Below are 19544 nucleotides of genomic sequence, written 5' to 3'. Positions count from 1 at the left end.
GATGTAGCAAACTGGTGAAAATGCCCCTGTGCCAACTTTTTTACCATGTGTTGCTGCCATTAAATTTTTTGTTCATGTTTATTTGCAAAATTAAAATGTTTATCAGTTCGAACATTACATTTCTTGTCTTTGCAGTGTATTCAGTTGAATATAAGTTGAAACGGATTTACAAATGATTGTATACTGTTTTTATTTCACGATTTACACAACGTGCCAACTTCACTGGTTTTGGGTTTGTAGTATCCACCATATAGTTATCGTAACTCTCAATATTTGTACTTATCCACCCACCTTCGTTTACATTCAAGAGCTCTAGTCTAGTTTAGTGGTTAGGATATTCTCCTATGGTGTGTAGTGTAGCAGGTATTCCTCGTTCTCCAGTGATACTTGTAAGAAACATAGTTTATTTGCCGCAATATGGGCAAAGATTGCTGACTTAGAAGTGACTTTGCACTGTGGAGGCACGTTAGCCCATAGTGAAGATGCTATTTTGTGATGAGGACACATTTGTTGGCTTGTCACTCTCAAATTTTTGCGGGACACAGCTAGATGGTGTCATCAACATGCATTGTCACGGAATGACAATAGTATTAACATCGCTATTGTTAGCCAAATGTATAATATTTATATCGTATGTCGTCCATATATCTTCAACCTTAAGTGATAGTTTCCTCGCCAGGTGTTTAAGCCGATGTTTAATCTGCAACCGTGTCTGACTCACAAGCAACGCAGGTATGGAAATACTAAATGGCACCATTGGATTTTACGTGAATCCATGGAAGTACAGATGGGATTCGGTAGGTACCTATAAAAGTACCAAATTTGGTACCCATCTCTAGCCAGGCCCAACTCATGAGCTGCCTAAATGGGTGTTCATAAAAATGAACAATATTTTGTATGAATACATGTTTCAATGCACCTACAAACTGAAGGTTCAACAGCATGTTTGGACTATGGGACCACAAAACAATGAACAATGGAAATAAATTGAGTCAATGCATAAATGACTACTAGTGTAATCGTAGTACTAATTCGCTGAGTGGTTGCATGGACCTCCGTGTTTATTGTGGCACTACTTGCACTGTGTTCTGACGCTGCTACAATGCAAGTGATGCCCCCTTGGCACATGGTCTGCTGTAGTGCTGCATTGACAAAAGTACATTCAACCCAGGACAATGGAGAGACGGTTGCCTGGTCTGTTGTTCACTAGGTCCCATCTTTTCTTTCTGTATAGTCTCTAAAAGCTTTGTCTGTTTATGACTTTCTACTGTTTTTTTTTCTATATTGTGCGTACTGCAACTTGCATTGACAATTTGGGAGTGTAGAGTTGTTGGCGCATGTGTTAGGATAATCTGTGTTCTGAGCTTAAAACCACTTGATGAATTGCCGTATAAAAGATGTAAAAATATACTGTACAAAAGTGCACAACAGCATAATAAGTTAAGATGGATGATTTGCATAATAATGTACAAAAAATACAGTGCAATTAAATTAAATAAATGATAAATGGGTTGTGCTTGTATATCGCTTTTCTACCTTCAAGGTACTCAAAGCGCTTTGACACTACTTCTACATTTACCCATTCACACACACATTCACACACTGATGGAGGGAGCTGCCATGCAAGGCGCAAACCAGCACCCATCAGGAGCAAGGGTGAAGTGTCTTGCTCAGGACACAACGGACGTGACGATGTTGGTACTAGGTGGGAATTGAACCAGGGACCCTCGGGTTGCGCACGGCCACTCTTCCACTGCGCCAAGAAATATAAATATATAATGTCACTGATGTGCCTATTCTCAGCACCTGTAAATGGTCTAGTTAGTTGACCAAAATATTTTCTTACCTTACTTCTGATTCTCAGTACATTAAATTTCATATGTAATGTTTTGTTGCTTAATGACTGGCGATAGCTTGTATAAAACAAAAAAACTATCTTAGTATTAAAACATGTCACCATGTTTTCAGTACATTCATATTGTTTGGGGGGCCACTACATATTAATTTAATGCTATTTGTTCATCCTCGTCCTTATTCCAAACACATTATAAACACATTATAATGGGATTGTTTGCTCATACGCCTAGTCTGCCAGAGAATAAAGAGGTAGCAGGAGGGGTCGATGTTGGCAATTTAGCGACTTTAGCGAGTAGTCAGAGCAACTTTTTGTGTGTTATCGGAGAAAGGTGTATTGTTTGTGAAATTAAAGAAGCAATTAAAAAGGGACTTGTTTTGCTCTTCATGTTTTAGAGTTACTTTTTGTTTCCCCCACAGCGTCCATTACAATGATAGGGTCATGCGTCAAATTAGACGATGGCTTTTAGCGGCTTTTAGGAGATCTAATAACGTACCCTCTGCAAGCCATTCCCAGAAACATTGATTAGTAAGATCTAACTAACCGACTTTACGATAATTATCCACCATAAAAAAAGCCTCTAAACTTTAATGGGAATTTAAGGTCACACAAACAAAAATACTGATCAAATAAGTTTCCTCATGGTAAAAAAAAAAATCCAATACCTAAACAATTTCAGTCAGGTTAACCCTGGAAGGAATTGTGTCAGATTAAGAATATTAAATAAAAACTGATTGCATCATGCCAAATGGCCTTATACTTTCTGTGAAGAGTTTGCATGTTCTCCACGTGACTGCGTGGGTTCCCTACGGGTACTCCGGCTTCCTCCCACCTCCAAAGACATGCACCTGGGGATAGGTTGACTGGCAACACTAAATTGGCCCTAGTGTGTGAATGTGAGTGTGAATGTTGTCTGTCTATCTGTGTTGGCCCTGTGATGAGGTGGCCACTTGTCCAGGGTGTACCGCCTTCAGCCCGAATGCAGCTGGGATAGGCTCCAGCACCCTCCGCCATCCCGAGAGGGACAAGCAGTAGAAAATGGATGGATGGATGGATGTTTACATCCAACATCCTAAGTCATCCCATGCTGGTGTACATGCAATATGATTTGTAGCTCACAGACAAATAACACCTAACTGTATATGGTCTCCTATCAATGCTATGCAATGATATGCAAATCTTGGTTTAAAACTAACACTTAACAACAGATTCGTACGGAGGGTACGGAAATCTCACAGAAAATCTCAAGTGCACAGTTCACTTCCTAGGTGAACAACCATGGCTGTAACATGTCACCTTTACTCAGGTTTCAATAACCTGACAAAGTAAAATACACAATATGAAATTTAAAAGAATAAGCGTTCTAAAACATCAATTGCTTCATCTTTTGAAGTGTATTGTGCCCAAGCCTATGACTTTCGTGTGCGGTCTTGTTTTTGGCTTTGTTACTTTATTGTTGTTCTGTCCTGCTTATTCAGATTCTTATTATCATTATTATTATTATTATTATTATTATTATCGGCTCATCAATTCCAATGTATTAACACATTGAACCCCCTTTTTTTTTTTTTTTTTAAGTTTTTGTTAACTTACTATGGTATACTATTAATGTATTCAATCACTGTTCTGTTACAGAGAACAAGGAAATTGGATAAAATTGCCATGGTATGAAAAAGGGTAGGATTAAATAAGCTCAGCTTCTTACTACTTTTCAGACATGCTGTCATGAAAGAACTGGAAATATGGGATGCATTACATTGTATCGTATGCATGTTCGAAATAAACTCAAACTTAACTGAACTGAACAATTCTGGTCTTAGAGGAGGATGAGGCTGCTCTGTAGCATTTTGTGCATCATGGACCTGGGGAGTAACACCTAGCCAACCCTTCTGATCAGCTGTTAAATTAAAAAAGGGGGGAGGCCTTGTAGGTGTTGAGGAGGAATTAGTTTCTGTTGCCTTTGTCTCCTGTCCTGTATTAGAGACATCTTCGAGCACCCGCCATTCAAACATGTTAACAATGGGATGAAAAGATGCTGCATCAGTTTTGTGCTGTAATTAGGTGTGTTCAAGTGTTTTTCAGCGTGTATAGGAATTTGTCTGAGTAGTCCCCCATCTGTTTCTCCAGACCTCATTTTTCATTGCGGCAATCTGTGCTGCGTCGGTTAGTTTAGAGCAGGTTTTTACCATTAGGCTACGAGTCTTTTCTTATCAAAACTGTGGTTTGGATTGCATCTAGCATTTGTAGTGTGCTGGTTCACATCCAAATCAATTCCAATATTTGACTTGACTGGTGACCATCCCAAGGTCTCGTCTGCCTTTTGCCCTAAGTCAGCTAGTACGGCTGACCATTTGACTAAATTATCCAACCAGGTCATAATGCCAGCAAACAGTGTCAAAATAATATATATAAAAGTCTGCTCTCAAAAATAATTGCTGTACATTATTATTATTACATTACTGTATAAAACTACTGTATTTATTTGTGGTACTTTCTAGGGGTGTGGGAAAAAATTGATACGTATTTGAATCGCGATACTCACGTTGTGCGATTCAGAATTTATTCTCATTTTTTATTTTTTTTATTTTTAATCAATCCAACAAAACAATACACAGCAATACCATAACAATGCAATCCAATTCCAAAACCAAACCTGACCCAGCAACAATCAGAACTGCAATAAACAGAGCAATTGACAGAAGACACAAACACGACACAGAACAAACCAAAAGTAGTGAAACAAAAATTCATATTATCAAAAACAAAAATCAATATTAGTTATAATTTCAGCATGGCAGTGATTAAAAATCCCTCATTTACATTACCATTAGACATTTGTAAAAATAAAAAAAATGTTTTATCAGTTGATAAAACATTGTCCTTTACAATTATAAAAACTTTTTAAAAAAATATCTACTACTCTGCTAGCATGTCAGCAGACTGGGGTAGATCCTGCTGAAATCCTATGTATTGAATGAATACAGGATCCCTTTGAATCGGAAAAATATCGTTTTTGAATCGAGAATCGCGTTGAATCGATAAAAATTGATTTATAATCAAATCGCGACCCCAAGAATCGATATTGAATCGAATCGTGGGACACCCAAAGATTCGCAGCCCTAGTACTTTCTATTGTATTGTTTTTCATACAATATTTCTTATACAAAAATGGGTTTTCTTTTTAAATGGCATGCTGTATGTTAAAACTGTGCTGCTTTGGGGGGTAAGCACCGACTAAGTGGATTTCAATTAATTTCAATCGGTGACATTGATTTATGATGCAAATGTTCTAAGCTAAGAGCTTTTTCATATAACCGTTTAAGCCCGTAAATTGAAGTACTACTGTATTTTAGAAGGCAAACAACATCATTGTTTGTTGCAGTTAAGTAGGGCACCTCATTTACAATAAGTTCTTCACAATTGACAAAATTCTTAATTATTACCTAATTGATTACTATGCTACAATAGGCTACAACATTTGCAATGAGACCTGAAGCGGATAACCTGTTTAGAACAGGGGTAGAGCTATGGGAGGCCATAAATCATTATTGATATGCAATTTTTACATTAAATTTTACATTTCAACACTGTTAAGTTTAACAGGAGACACTTCAGCTTGCTTAAAGGGGAACATATCACAATTTCAAAAGGGTTAAAAACAATAAAAATCAGTTCCCAGTGGCTTGTTTTATTTTTCAAAGTTTTTTTCAAAATTTTACACCTCCCGGAATATCCCTAAAAAAAAAGCTTTAAAGTTCTTGATTTTCGCTATTTGCGATGCGACTGTCCATTTCTCTGTGACGTCATACAGGGCTGCCAATACAAATAACATAGCGGTTACCACAGCAAGATATAGCGACATTAGCTCGGATTCAGACCCTGATTTCAGCAGCTTAAGCGATTCAACAGATTACGCATGTATTGAAACAGATGGTCGGAGTATGGAGGCAGATAGCGAAAATGAAATTGAAGAAGAAATTGAAGCTATTGAGCGAATAGCTATTGACGCTATTCGGCCATAGCGTGGGTGTACCTAATGAAGTGGCCCATAGCATGGCTGCCTTATTAGCATCGCCGGTAAAATGTGCAGATCAAACAATCAGGACTTTCGCATCTTGTGACACTGGAGCAACTTAAATCCGTCGATTTGTAAGTGTTTGTTTTGCATTAAATGTGGGTATCTAGTTTCAAATGTACATACAGCTAGCGTAAATAGCATGTTAGCATCGATTAGCGTAGCATGTTAACATCGATTAGCTGGCAGTCATGCCGTGACCAAATATGTCTGATTAGCACATAAGTCAACAACATCAACATAACTCACCTTTGTGATTTTGTTGACTTAATTGTTGCAAATGCATCTGCAGGGTATCCATACATCTCTGTGCCATGTCTGTCTTAGCATCGCCGGTCAAATGTGAAGACACTCTGGCACATTCAATGGGGGTCTGGCGGCAGATTACTTGCCAGTGGTGCAACTTGAATCCCTCCCTGTTAGTGTTGTTACACCCTTCGACAACACACCGACAAGGCATGATGTCTCCAAGGTTCCAAAAAATAGTAGAAAAAACGAAAAATAACAGAGCTGAGACCCGGTGTTTGTAATGTGAAAATGAATATGGTGGGTGTGTTACCTCGGTGACGTCACGTTCTGACGTCATCGTTAAAAGACCGATAAACAGAAAGGCGTTTCATTTGCCAAAATTCACCCATTTAGAGTTCGGAAATCGGTTAAAAAAATACATGGTCTTTTTTCTGTTACATCAAGGTATATATTGACGCTTGCATAGGTTTGGTGATCATGTTCCCCTTTAAAGGTTGTTTGGGTTAATTTTGCCCAGTATGTTTGTTGTCCTGTAATTTTAAAGTTTGAACCATTATTGTAATTAGTGTCAAGTGGGTTTCAAGATTACCATAATATATTTACCTGTTGAGTTAATGTTTGCTTTAGGTGTAAGGTGTGGTGGTTAAACAATAAAAGCCACAGGGAACACACACACTTGCGCAAGGCAAGGCCAAAAATGGCTCTGACATTTAATTTCTGAATTATGAATGAGCCTGAAGATAGAAATCAAGGTCACAATGTGTGCAACACCATCTTTGCTTTGTTTGCTTTGGAGGGGATTTCAACTGAACAGCAAATTTAATCTCAGTAAAAAGTACTATTTTACTGTATAAAGTAGACCACATGCCTAAAAACCAATACAAATATTTTAACTTTTATTAGTTAATTATCAGGGCAGCACGGTGGTTCAAGGGTTAATGCATGTGCCTCACAATACGAAGGTCCTGAGTTCAATCCCGGGCTCGGGATCTTTCTGTGTGGAGTATGCATGTTCTCCCCTTGACTGCGTGGGTTCCCCCTGGGTACTCCGGCTTCCTCCCAATTCCAAAGACATGCACCTGGGGATAGTTTGATTGGCAACAATTGGCCCTAGTGCGTGAATGTGAGTGTGAATGTGGCCTATGATCTATATCAGTGGTGTCCAAACTACGGCCTGTGGGCAAATTGCAGCCTGCCGGCATCTTCAATTTGGCCCACAAGACGGCACGGGTTCAAAAGCAATCTGGCCGACGCCTATTTAGATATTAAAAAATGTATCTAGCGGTTTTCTAGCTGCTTATTTGTCGCCATCTTGTGGACAGCGTGAGTGACTCTGGCTAGTGACTATAGAGTCTACTTTCTGCAAAGAAGATGCACAGCATTCACCTATATAACCCAATCTGAACAACCTTCCCATGTCATGTGCTGGAAAAAAATCTAAGATTTGCCTTCAAAGGCATCCTGTGTCCAATGAATTATTCCATAAATTTGCTAACCTTAACAAAAACAAAAACAATGTCTTAAAGAAAATACAAATATTGACCCAATCACTTTTGTATTGACCATATTCTGATATCACCACCAATTTATGGATCGAGCTGCCCTCCTTACATGTGGTGCACTTCTCGCTTTGACAATGCTGACACGTCAGCAATTACCAGCTGTTATTTTATCTACTTGCTAATTTCCCATTAGTAACTGCTTACCTACTGCCATAAGGTGCTTCCATGTACACTTATTATACTTAACTATGCATGTCGTATTTCTTCTTTTTAAAAGTAGCTTAGTTGCTCGCAAGCTTAGTTTGTATGCCTGCTCCTACTTGCTCTCGGTTTGTAACTTTTTTAGAACTGTTCTAATACTTGATAAATATATTTAAGATACTAAGAAATGCAGATTATTTGCCGTAATGGAGATTATTATTATTATTTTTTTTGTGGAGTATATCCGCACAGTGATAGATACATAATTAGTAACAAGTCAACCGGGGACTAAAAATAAATACAGTGTCGGCCAAAAGGGATCTGTGTTTGTGATAGCCTTTAAAAAGACTTTATTTCGCAATACCATTACAATATAATACATCACATAATAACAGTTTCTAATGACAGCATGTCTGAAAAGGAGTAGGAAGAAGTAGACCTTATTTATAATCCTACCCTTTTTTGTATCGTTACAGTTAATAACACATTTGTTAATGCTCATTCTGTAACACATCAATGAATAAATAAATAAGTAAATACATAAATAGAACAATCAGAAAGGAAATACTTTTTAAATACCTTAAATAAATAGTTAAGTAATGTAGGTGCCACCGTTTTGTACTACATGCACATAAACAGAAAATTTATACCTGAGGTAAAAGTACCGATGGTTAGTATTACCGTATTATAAAGATTTTATTAATCTTGATCTAAAAACCGTGATTGATAACTACACGTTGATCAAATTAAAAGGGCAGCGACGGGGAACTGAGGAGACCAATTTTTGAAGCTTTTTAGGTGGAATTTTTTCCCATTCTTGCTTGATGTACACCTTGTCGTATTTTACGCTCCATAATGCAGCACACATTTTCAATGGGAGGCAGTTTTGGACTATGGGCAGGCCAGTCTAGTACCCGCACTCTTTTACAACGAAGCCACGCTGTTGTAACACGTGCATAATGTGGCTTTGCATTGTCTTGCTGAAATAAGCAAGGGTGTCCATGTTGTTCCAAAACCTGTATAGCATTAATGGTGCCTTCACAGATGTGTAAGTTACCCATGCCTTGGGCACTTATACAACCTCGTACCATCACAGATGCTGGCTTTTGAACTTTGCGCCTATAACAATCCGGATGGTTCTTTTCATCTTCGGTCCGGAGGACACGACGTCCACAGTTTCCAAAAACAATTTGAAATGTGGACTCATCAGACAGCCAAACACTTTTCCACTTTGCATCAGTCCATCTTAGATGAGATCGGGCCCAGCGAAGCCGGCGGTGTCTGAGTGTTGTTGATAAATGGCTTTCGCTTTGCATAGTAGAGTTTTAGCTTGCACTTACAGATGTAATGACGAACTGTAGTTACTGACAGTGGTTTTCCGAAGTGTTCCTGATCCCAGTTGATAACCTTTACACATTGATGTCTGTTTTTGATGCTGTACCGCCTGAGGGATCGAACGTCACGGGCATTCAATGTTGGTTTTCGACCTTGCTGCTTACGTGTAGTGATTTCTCCAGATTCTCTAAACCTTTTGATGATATTACGGACCGTAGATGGTGAAATCCCTAAATTCCTTTCAATAGTTGAGAAATGGTGTTCTTAAACTGTTGGACAATTTGCTCAAGCATTTTTTCACAAAGAGGTGACCCCGCTCCATTCATATCCTTGTTTGTGAATGACTGAGCATTTCCTGGAAGCTGCTTTTATCAATCAATCAATCAATGAATCAATCAATCAATGTTTACTTATATAGCCCTAAATCACAAGTGTCTCAAAGGGCTGCACAAGCCACAATGACATCCTCGGCTCAGATCTCACATCAGGGCAAGAAAAAAACCCAATCCAATTAGATAACAATGAGAAACCTTGAAGGTAGCATCTCTAACTATTACAGGGAGGGCATTCCAGAGTACTGGAGCCCGAATGGAAAACGCTCTGGAGACCGCAAACTTTTTTTGGGCTCTGGGAATCACTAATAAGCTGGAGTTCTGTGAACGCAGATTTCTTGACGGGACATATGGTACAATACAATCAGCAAGGTAGGATTTAGCTAGACTGTGTAGTATTTTATACGTAAGTAGTAAAACCTTTTAAAGTCACATCTTAAGTGCACAGGAAGCCAGTGCAGGTGAGCCAATATAGGCGTAAAAGGATCAAACTTTCTTGTTCTTTGCGAAAGTCTAGCAGCCACATTTAGTACCAACTGTAATCTTTTAATGGTAGACATAGGGAGACCCGAAAATAATACGTTACAGTCATCGAGACGAGACGTAACGAACGCATGAATAATGATTTCAGCGTCGCTAGTGGACAAAATGGAACACATTTTTGCGATATTACGGCGATGAAAGAAGGCTGTTTTAGTAACACTCTTAATATGTGACTCAAATGAGAGAGTTAGGTCGAAGATAATACCTAGAATTTTTACCGAGTCGCCATGTGTAATTATTTGGTTGTCGAATGTTAAGGTGGTATTATTAAATAGGTGACAGTGTCTAGCAGGACCAACAATCAGCATTTCCGTTGGGTTGCAAAAAGTTAGCGGACATCCATTGTTTAATTTCATTAAGACACGCCTCCAGCTGACTACAATCCGGCGTGTTGGTCAGCTTTAGGGGCATGTAGAGTTGGGTGTCATCAGCATAACAGTGAAAGCTAACACCGTATTTGCGTATGATGTCACCTAGCGGCAGCATGTAAATGCTGAAGAGTGCATGGCCAATCAGAATAAGACATACTTTATTAATCCCCGAGTGGAAATTAAATAAGAACCGAACCCTGGGGAATTCCACACGTTACCTTAACATAGTCCGAGGTCACATTGTTATGGGAGACACACTGCTTCCTGTCAGCAAGATAGGAGTTAAACCAAGACAAGGCTAAGTCTGACATACCAATACGTGTTTTGATACGCTCTAATAAAATATTATGATCGACTGTATCGAAAGCAGGGCTAAGATCAAGAAGCAGCAACATGGATGACGCATCAGAATCCATCGTTAGCAATAAGTCATTAGTCATTTTTGCGAGGGCTGTCTCCGTAGAGTGATTTGCCCTGAAACCAGATTGAAAGGGTTCACAGAGCTTGTTAGACGTTAAGTGTTCATTTAGCTGCTCTGCAACAATTTTTTTTCGATGCTTTTTGGAATAAACGGAAGCTGGGACACCGGCCGGTAGTTTACCATGAGGTCAGGATTGAGGTTAGGTCTTTTGAGCAGAGGGTTAATAATCACTTTTTTGAATGCTAGGGGAACAGTGATAGAGGAAAGTGATACGTTTATAATATTTAGCACTGATGGTCCTAATATTACAAACAGCTCCTTAATAAGTTTCCCAGGAAGTGGGTCAAGTAAACCTGTTGTTTGTTTTATCCCATTTACACGCCGTTTTACACCCAATCATGGCACCCACCTGTTTCCAATTAGCCTGTTCACCTGTGGTACATTCCAAATAAGTGTTTGATGAGCATTCGTCAACTTTCTCAGTCGTTTTTGCCACTTGTTGAAACATGTTGCAGGCATCAAATTCCAAATGAGCTAATATTTGCAAAAAATCACAAAGTTTACCCGTTCAAATGTTTAGTATCTTGTCTTTGCAGTGTATTTAATTGAATATAGTTTGAAAATGATTTTCAAATCGTTGTATTCTGTTTTTACTTGCGATTTACACAACGTGCCAACTTCACTGGTTTTGGATTTTGTACATCGCCCAGGCCTACTGTCAGTGAAAGGGCAGAACCTGGCCAGGTCCCTCACACTTTGCATCGGATCTCTAGTAGGTTAGTAGTGATTTCTAGTGTAAACATTGAGACAAAAAAATTATGCAAGCTGTGTCAAAACAAGATTGGAAAAGTTTAAAGATGACATTGTAAATATACATATCATTATGTGTAGAAAGGGTATTAACTTAAGGATCATTATACACTTATTTAAATCCGGTCAATTGACAACTAATGTTTGAACCATATAATTATCATACTATGATCGAATCTATAGATGCACAATCACCTCCTTGGATGCTGCCATATCTCCTTTCCTATTTCCGTCATTGTTAATCCTTATCTTCCCCAACTATCCTCCACCATTCCCCTGATCACTCCTCCACTCGACCTCCTTCCTTTGGTCCCCCCATCCTCTGAGCTTTTCTTCTGAAGTTTTCTAAATCTGTCATTCCTCAGGAGCTCCCTTCCTACACTGAATGTCTCGTGTCTCATCACAAAAATGAGAAAATGAAGATGTGAAGTGAATTATATTTATGTAGCGTTTTTCTCTAGTGACTCAAAGTGTTTTACATAGTGAAACCCATGATCTAAGTTACATTTAAACCAGTGTGGGGGGGCAGTGGGAGCAGGTGGGTACGTGTCTTGCCAATGGACACAACGGCTGTGTCTAGGATGGAGGAAGCGGGCATCGAACCTGGAACCCTCAAGTTGCTGGCACGGACGCTTTACCAAGCGAGCCACGCCTCCCCAAGATGAGATGGAGCTATGGTTGACTTCTCTGTAATGCAGTTCTACCTTCTCTCTGCTTCGTCCACAGAACGCTGTCAGTGCCCACAGAGTGATGATGGCAGTCTTTCAGAACAACTTTTGGGTAAGATAGTCTGCATGATGATGGCAGTGATGTTAAGCAGAGGAAACGTTTGTGATTTGTACTTAATATTTTATAATACAACCGGATCTTGTATTGAACTCTGTTTATATTTACGCCAGTTTCATTCGACATTATATTGTTCTTTATTGTTCTCTGACAATGCCATGTTCTTGCCGGTTTACTGGACAAGAAATCATTGTGGCTTTTGACATTTAAGGTTTTGCAATGTAAAATAATGTACCATGTTAACAAAATATGCCAGACAAGACTTTCTGAGCAAATACCCACATTTCATCTTGTACTTCAATTTACAAGCTTAATTGGTTCCGTAACGGATCTCCTCCCTCCAAACACTTGTATCTCAAATCAACGTCTCCCGTTGAAATTAGTTGCATTTATTGAGTGCCTGGCCCTCCAAAACAGCACAATTTTAACATCTAACATGATTATTAAAAATAAAAATAAACTTTCAGCTAAGAAAATTGTATAAAAACAATACAATGCAATGTACAACTAACATCTGCAGTTAGTTTAGTAAATACGGTATTATAATAATAATGTATAGCATTTACCTTGAACAGCGTATTTCCTTCCAGCTACTTCTCTGTCAAACACACCATCATCAGCTTTTCTTTATTTTAGTGGATAAATGGACACGTTTAGATATTATTTCAACACCCTTGGCTGGCGTTAGTCTTAATCTGTTTATAGTGCAGACTAGCAGTCATAACTCAAATCGCATCACCAAGTTGTCAACATGCTTTCTCATTTTGATATATATATATTTTTTCATTCAGTGACTATCATCTGCTTTTTCTAAGCACTGTTCTTCACATCAGGGCTCTTCCTTCCCATGGTTGGAAAACAAAGTTACTTATGTCCATCTCTAGCTAATGATAGTAAGACCAGATGTTTTGCGGTGATCTTACAGGGTTCACTGTGACATTTGCTATACCAACTAATAGCGGGGAAGCTTGTCACTCAAATATTTGCTTGTTAGTTAAAGGCCTACTGAAATGAGATTTTCTTATTGAAACGGGGATAGCAGGTCCATTCTATGTGTCATACTTGATAATTTCGCGATATTGCCATATTTTAGCTGAAAAGATTTAGTAGAGAACATCCACAATAAACTTCGCAACTTTTGGTCACTAATAAAAAAGCCTTGCCTGTACCGGAAGTAGCAGACGATGTGCGCGTGATTTCACGGGTTGTGGAGCTCCTCACATCTTCACATTGTTTACAATCATGGCCACCAGCAGCAAGAGCGATTCGGACCGAGAAAGCGACAATTTCCTCATTAATTTGAGCGAGGATGAAAGATTTGTGGATGAGGAAAGTGAGAGTGAAGGACTAGAAAAAAAAAACATTTACTAGGATAATTCTGGAAAATCCCTTATCTGCTTATTGTGTTACTAGTGTTTTAGTGAGATTATATGGTCGTACCTGAAAGTTGGAGGGGTGTGGTCACGGGTGTGGTAACCGCCAGTGTCTCTGAAGGAAGCCACGTTTCTCGACAAGGCGAAGCGAAGGCAGCCGTTGGGGCCGGCCTGAGCTTTTTTTTCACCTCTTCCACGGTGGAAGCATCCAACGTTTAGGGGCGGCGGGTTGGAGGAGGCAAGAGAGTCTGCAATGCCTCTTTGACAGGTGCACGAGGAACCACGCAAGCTCTGCACATGTCTACGGTAAGAGCCGACTTATTACCACCATTTTCTGACCAAAACCTGCCGGTTGACATGTGGTTGGGAACCATGTTCACTTGACCGCTCTGTTCCATAGTACAGCTTCACGTCATCTTTCTGGAATGTAAACAAGGAAACACCGGGTGTGTTTGTGTTGCTAAAGGCAGCCGCAATACACCGCTCCCCACCTACATCTTTCTTCCTTGACGTCTCCATTATTAATTGAACAAATTGCAAAAGATTCAGCAACACAGATGTCCAGAATACTGTGTAATTATGCGATTAAAGCAAATGATTTATAGCTGGGATCGGGCTGGAACAAAATGTCCGCTACAATCTGTGACGTCACGCGCACGTGTCATCATACGCGTCATCATACCGCAATGTTTTTAACAAGTTACTTTGCGGGAAATTTAAAATTACAATTTAGTAAACTAAACCGGCCGTATTGGCAAGTGTTGCAATGTTAATATTTCATCATTGATGTATAAACTATCAGACTGCGTTGTCGGTAGTAGTGGGTTTCAGTAGGCCTTTAAAGCATAACAGTTACCCGAGATACCGCTCTTATCTCAAAACACTCTTAAGTCGGGCCACTCTTAAATTGATGTACCACTTTAGCTCCAGAATTCTTGATGAGAAGGAACACAATGTAAAATAATCTCTTGTAATCACACATTAAAATACAATTCAACAAAGCTTATGAACAAGTTAGAAGAAATTGTTCATGTTGAACTTAAATTGCTGTTAAAAGCTCAATCTAAACTGCGCTCTAAATGGGGAGTATAAAAAAATGGATTGTGATAGACATTCTTTTTATAATTTAGAGGGGTCTTTTTACTGTAGATGGTAATATGATTTTTATTTTTTTTAAAGATAGACGTTATTAATGTTAGCAGTTTTAGTCAGAAGGGCAAAATAGTGGTTAAGTCTTAGACTTCCTTTTTATTGTCATTCAAATTTGAACTTTACAGTACAGATAACTATAAAATGTTGTTGCATTAGCTGAGGGTAGTGCAGGATAAAAAAAATTGTAATAATAAGAATATCATTTTTTGTCTTTTTAGTCGGTTAGTCATAATTTTCCAAGTCCCGATGCACCTGCTGCTATTTCAGTTGTGTGTCCTACTTTTACCATCGGGTTTCATCAGATGGTTAGAAACCTCAGTAAAAAAAAAACTCTATATAAAATATACAACAGGACTGGGATTAAAAAAAACCTGAAACTTCTCAAAGATAGGTGAGCCCTGCTTGTGGCGTCGTATTCAATAAGACTCGAGACTGTAATTGCTGCCACAGGTGCATCAACAAAGTATTGAGTAAATGCTGTGAATACTTATGTAGATGTGATTTTTTTTTATAGCTTTTTGTTTTTGATACATTTGCTAAATTAAAACATAGAATAAAATCACACTGTGATTATGGGGTATTTTCTGAAAAATTTTGAGAAGAAAAACAAATGTATTACACTTTTAGAATAGAGCTGTAAAATAAAAAAATGTGGAAAAAAGGGAAGCACTGTGAATTTTTTCGGATGCACTGTATATTATGTTAAAACCCTGTTTAAGCAGACACAAGTCAAAACGCACAATAGCAGAATTACTTACCATTGCTTTGGGATACAGGTGATATGAGGCTGTATTGCATTAATAAAGAAATGTTTGGCAAGAGCAAGAGTGACGATGGGACTACTAAACAGGTACAAGCAGTACCAAATGCATTGTTCTCTGTACTCTGATGCTCATTGTTAGTAGGAAAGAGCACAGTTGAAAGCAGCAGTTTCGCAGAATTCCTTACACTAAGTATTTTAGTCCATATGACAAACACATTGCAGATCTCCATCCATCCATCCATTTTCTACCGCTTATTCCCTTTCGGGGTTGCGGGGGGCGCTGGCGCCTATCTCAGCTACAATCGGGCGGAAGGCGGGGTACACCCTGGACAAGTCGCCACCTCATCGCAGGGCCAACACAGATAGACAGACAACACTCACACTCACATTCACACACTAAGGCCAATTGAGTGTTGCCAATCAACCTATCCCCAGGTGCATGTCTTTGGAGGTGGGAGGAAGCCGGAGTACCCGGAGGGAACCCACGCATTCACGGGGAGAACATGCAAACTCCACACAGAAAGATCCCGAGCCTGGATTTGAACCCAGGACTGCAGGACCTTCGTATTGTGAGGCAGACGCACTAACCCCTCTGCCACCGTGAAGCCCCATTGCAGATCTCGCAGTGGCTAATTCATTGAATTGTAACCTCTAAAGAGCACAATTTTTAATAAATGCTTTAATGTGACGCTCAATGGTTTATGTTAATGCAAAGATTGTGTGGGAAGCAAATTTTGACAATTTTGACTCTTTTAAATTTTATGTCACATGCTAGATTGCAGAACACTGGACCGATGTTTTAATTTTTGCTTGACGGTATTTGAGATCTCAACCTGGGCCTATACATCCAATGACACGGAGAATAATGTTTCATTTTAGGTGACTGTGTGGGGAAGTTGGGAGAGTGGCCGTGCCAGCAACGTGAGGGTTCCCGGTTCGATCCCCACCTTCTACCAACCTCGTCACGTCCGTTGTGTCCTTGAGCAAGACACTTCACCCTTGCTCCCGATGGGTCGTGGTTAGGTCCTTGCATGGCAGCTCCCTCCATCAGTGTGTGAATGTGGAAATAGTGTCAAAGCGCTTTGAGTACCTTGAAGGTAGAGAAGCGCTATACAAGTATAACCCATTTACCATTTGAAGTGCAGGTGACCGTAGTGTGCATTTAGGGTGTCTAGAGGGCTACACATGTTTTTGTTGTCTCGGCTTACTCATTTTCGCCCATCCTCTCTATTTTTTATCCTGCTTTTTTCTGTGACCTTGTTTTTCCACAATTAATCCTTGCGTCTATCCGGTGCCAACGTACACCTACATTACTGTATTCCTATCCATGTTGGTTGTAGTGAATTAGCGTTTGATAAGTGAGCAAGTATGAACTGGCATTGGATCAGTCTTGGGTGCATATTGGGTAAGAAGAATGCACTGTTCTTCAGAATGTTCTCACCTGCACATTTAATGATTTTTACAGCCACTTTGCTGATGTTGCTACCCAATTATGTTGATGTTATTGACAACCGTGTGCTGTGAGGCCATCCGTTCAGAAACTGTCTTGTTAGCAGGAATATTTGTGTGATCAGCGAAACTCCCTTGGCCAAGCCGACTGGTCATTCAACTGGATGAATAGGCTATGTATGTCTTCAGGTTAAGGGTGTAACGGTACGTGTATTTGTATTGAACTTTTTCGGTACGGGGGTTTCGGTTCGGTACGAGGGTGTATCGAACGAGTTTGTAAACTAAAGTCTTAACAAGCTGCTCTGCAGCTGCCTCTGAGCAGTGAGCACCCAGCATTGTGCCGCCCACACAACCAACTGATTGGTTACATACAAAGCCAATCAGCAGTGCGTATTCAGAGCGCATGTTGTCACTGCTCCGGCGTCTGGATGAGCAGATATGTGTTTATTAGCAGGTGAGCAGCTGACATCGTGCACTCCCCAAATGATAGAAAACACTTCCCAGTCACAACTATTACAAACATCACTATGAGCCCGTTGACCTTCTAGAAACTTAAACTGCAGTGTAAGCCTGGGCCCTGGAGAGGGGATTCAGACTGAGGCCAAGGAAAAAAAAATAGCTATAGCACACACAAACATGTGTTTCAGAGGGAAACATCAAAGAACACAATGGACATTAAAAGAGCAGAACTGATGCAACCAGCCACTTCTAGACACAGACACAAAAGTAAAACAACAACAAAAACCTATACAGTGCAGTGTTCCACGCCATCGTCTGCTGGGGTGAAGGGGAGCATGGCCAGAGACAGGAGCAGACCCAACAAAGCAACAAAGCGATCCGACTCAACCCTCGGCCGCCCACCAACTCTCGGCCAGTGTACAGTCCGCATGGATGAGCGAGGATGCGTCTAAGGAGACTGTGGTGTCCGATACATGCTCATTCAGCCAAGACGTTGTGAAGCTGGTCCGTCCCCACGCTCAGCGCCAGCTCCGCAGCCCTGTCTCTTCATCTGCATCACCTCCAGTCTCTCCAAACAGGCTCTGGTGTGGCAGAGACCCAGCAGCTGGTCTCCATGACCAAAAGGCTCCCGGGAGGCAGATCCAGCACAGCAGAAGTCACGAAAGTGCCACCCCTTGTCACACATGAAAACAAAGTTAAAAGTTAAAGTACCAATGATTGCACGCACATATTATTCTTTGCCTCTGACCCATCAACCTTGATCACCCCCTGGGAGGTGAGGGGAGCAGTGGGCAGCAGCGGTGCCGCGCCCGGGAATCATTTATGGTGATTTAACCCCCAATTCCAACACTTAATGCTGAGTGCCAAGCAGGGAGGTAATGGGTCCCATTTTTACAGTCTTTGGTCTGACTCGGCCGGGATTTGAACTCACGACCTACTGATCTCAGGGCGGACACTCTAACCACTAGGCCAGTGAGTAGGTTTACAGGCCACTGAGTAGGTTTAGGGAGGGAAACATCAGGAACACAAAAGGATGACACAAAAGCACAGAGCTCCTGCCAACAGCAGCAATTACAGCGGCGCCATCTTGGGGGGAAAAAAACATCCATCCATCCATCCATTTTCTACCGCTTATCCCCTTTAGGGGTCGCTGGCATGTTCATTAAAAACATTAAAACCTTTAAAAATATATGTTCAGTGGGTGGCCCCTGTGTAAAATGTAACAATATAAACATTTCACATCATGGTTATTGTGACCAGAATTATCACAGTTATCATTTATATCGTGGTACATTGTAATCAAGTACAAACCCCAAAACCAGTGAAGTTGGCATGTTGTGTAAATCATAAATAAAAACTAAATACAATGATTTGCGAATCCTTTTCAACCTATATTCAATTGAATTGACTGCAAAGACAAAATACTTAACATTTGAACTGGAAAACGTTATTTTTTGCAAATATTAGCTCTTTTGGAATTTGTTGCCTGCAACGTGTTTCAAAAAAAGCTGGCAAACGTGGCAAACAAGACTGAGAAAGTTGAGGAATGTTCATCAAACACTTATTTGGAACATCCCACAGGTGAACAGGCTAAATGAGAACAGGTGGGTGCCATGATTGGGTATAAAATGCCCAGTCATTCACAAGCAAGGATTGGGCAAAGGTTTACCACTTTGTGAACAAATGCGTTAGCAAATCGTCAAACAGTTTAAGAACGTTTCTCAATGAGCAAGGAATTTAGGGATTTCAACATCTACGGTCCATAATATCATCTAAAGGATCAGAGAATCTGGAGAAATCATTGCATGTAAGCGATGATAATACGGACTTTCGATCCCTCAGGCTGTACTGCATCAAAAAGCGACATT

The 19544-nt window shown here is 40.0% G+C and overlaps 1 protein-coding gene across 1 annotated transcript in view; it reads left to right on the top strand.

Moving 5' to 3' along the window:
- The window catches only part of fcho1 (FCH and mu domain containing endocytic adaptor 1), a 101106-nt gene that overhangs the window by 7395 nt on the left and 74167 nt on the right, over positions 1 to 19544 (top strand). Inside the window, exon 2 of the mRNA XM_061883554.1 lies at positions 12421 to 12474. Within this exon, the coding sequence (XP_061739538.1) occupies positions 12445 to 12474 (30 nt within the window). The 5' untranslated portion in view covers positions 12421 to 12444. The remainder of the gene's footprint in view (positions 1 to 12420; positions 12475 to 19544) is intronic.

The sequence above is a fragment of the Nerophis ophidion genome, linkage group LG22, assembly GCF_033978795.1.
Source record: "Nerophis ophidion isolate RoL-2023_Sa linkage group LG22, RoL_Noph_v1.0, whole genome shotgun sequence".
Taxonomy (NCBI): Eukaryota; Metazoa; Chordata; class Actinopteri; order Syngnathiformes; family Syngnathidae; genus Nerophis; species Nerophis ophidion.
Note: the sequence above shows the minus strand (reverse complement) of the source record. Positions and strands in the feature narration are given on the sequence as shown.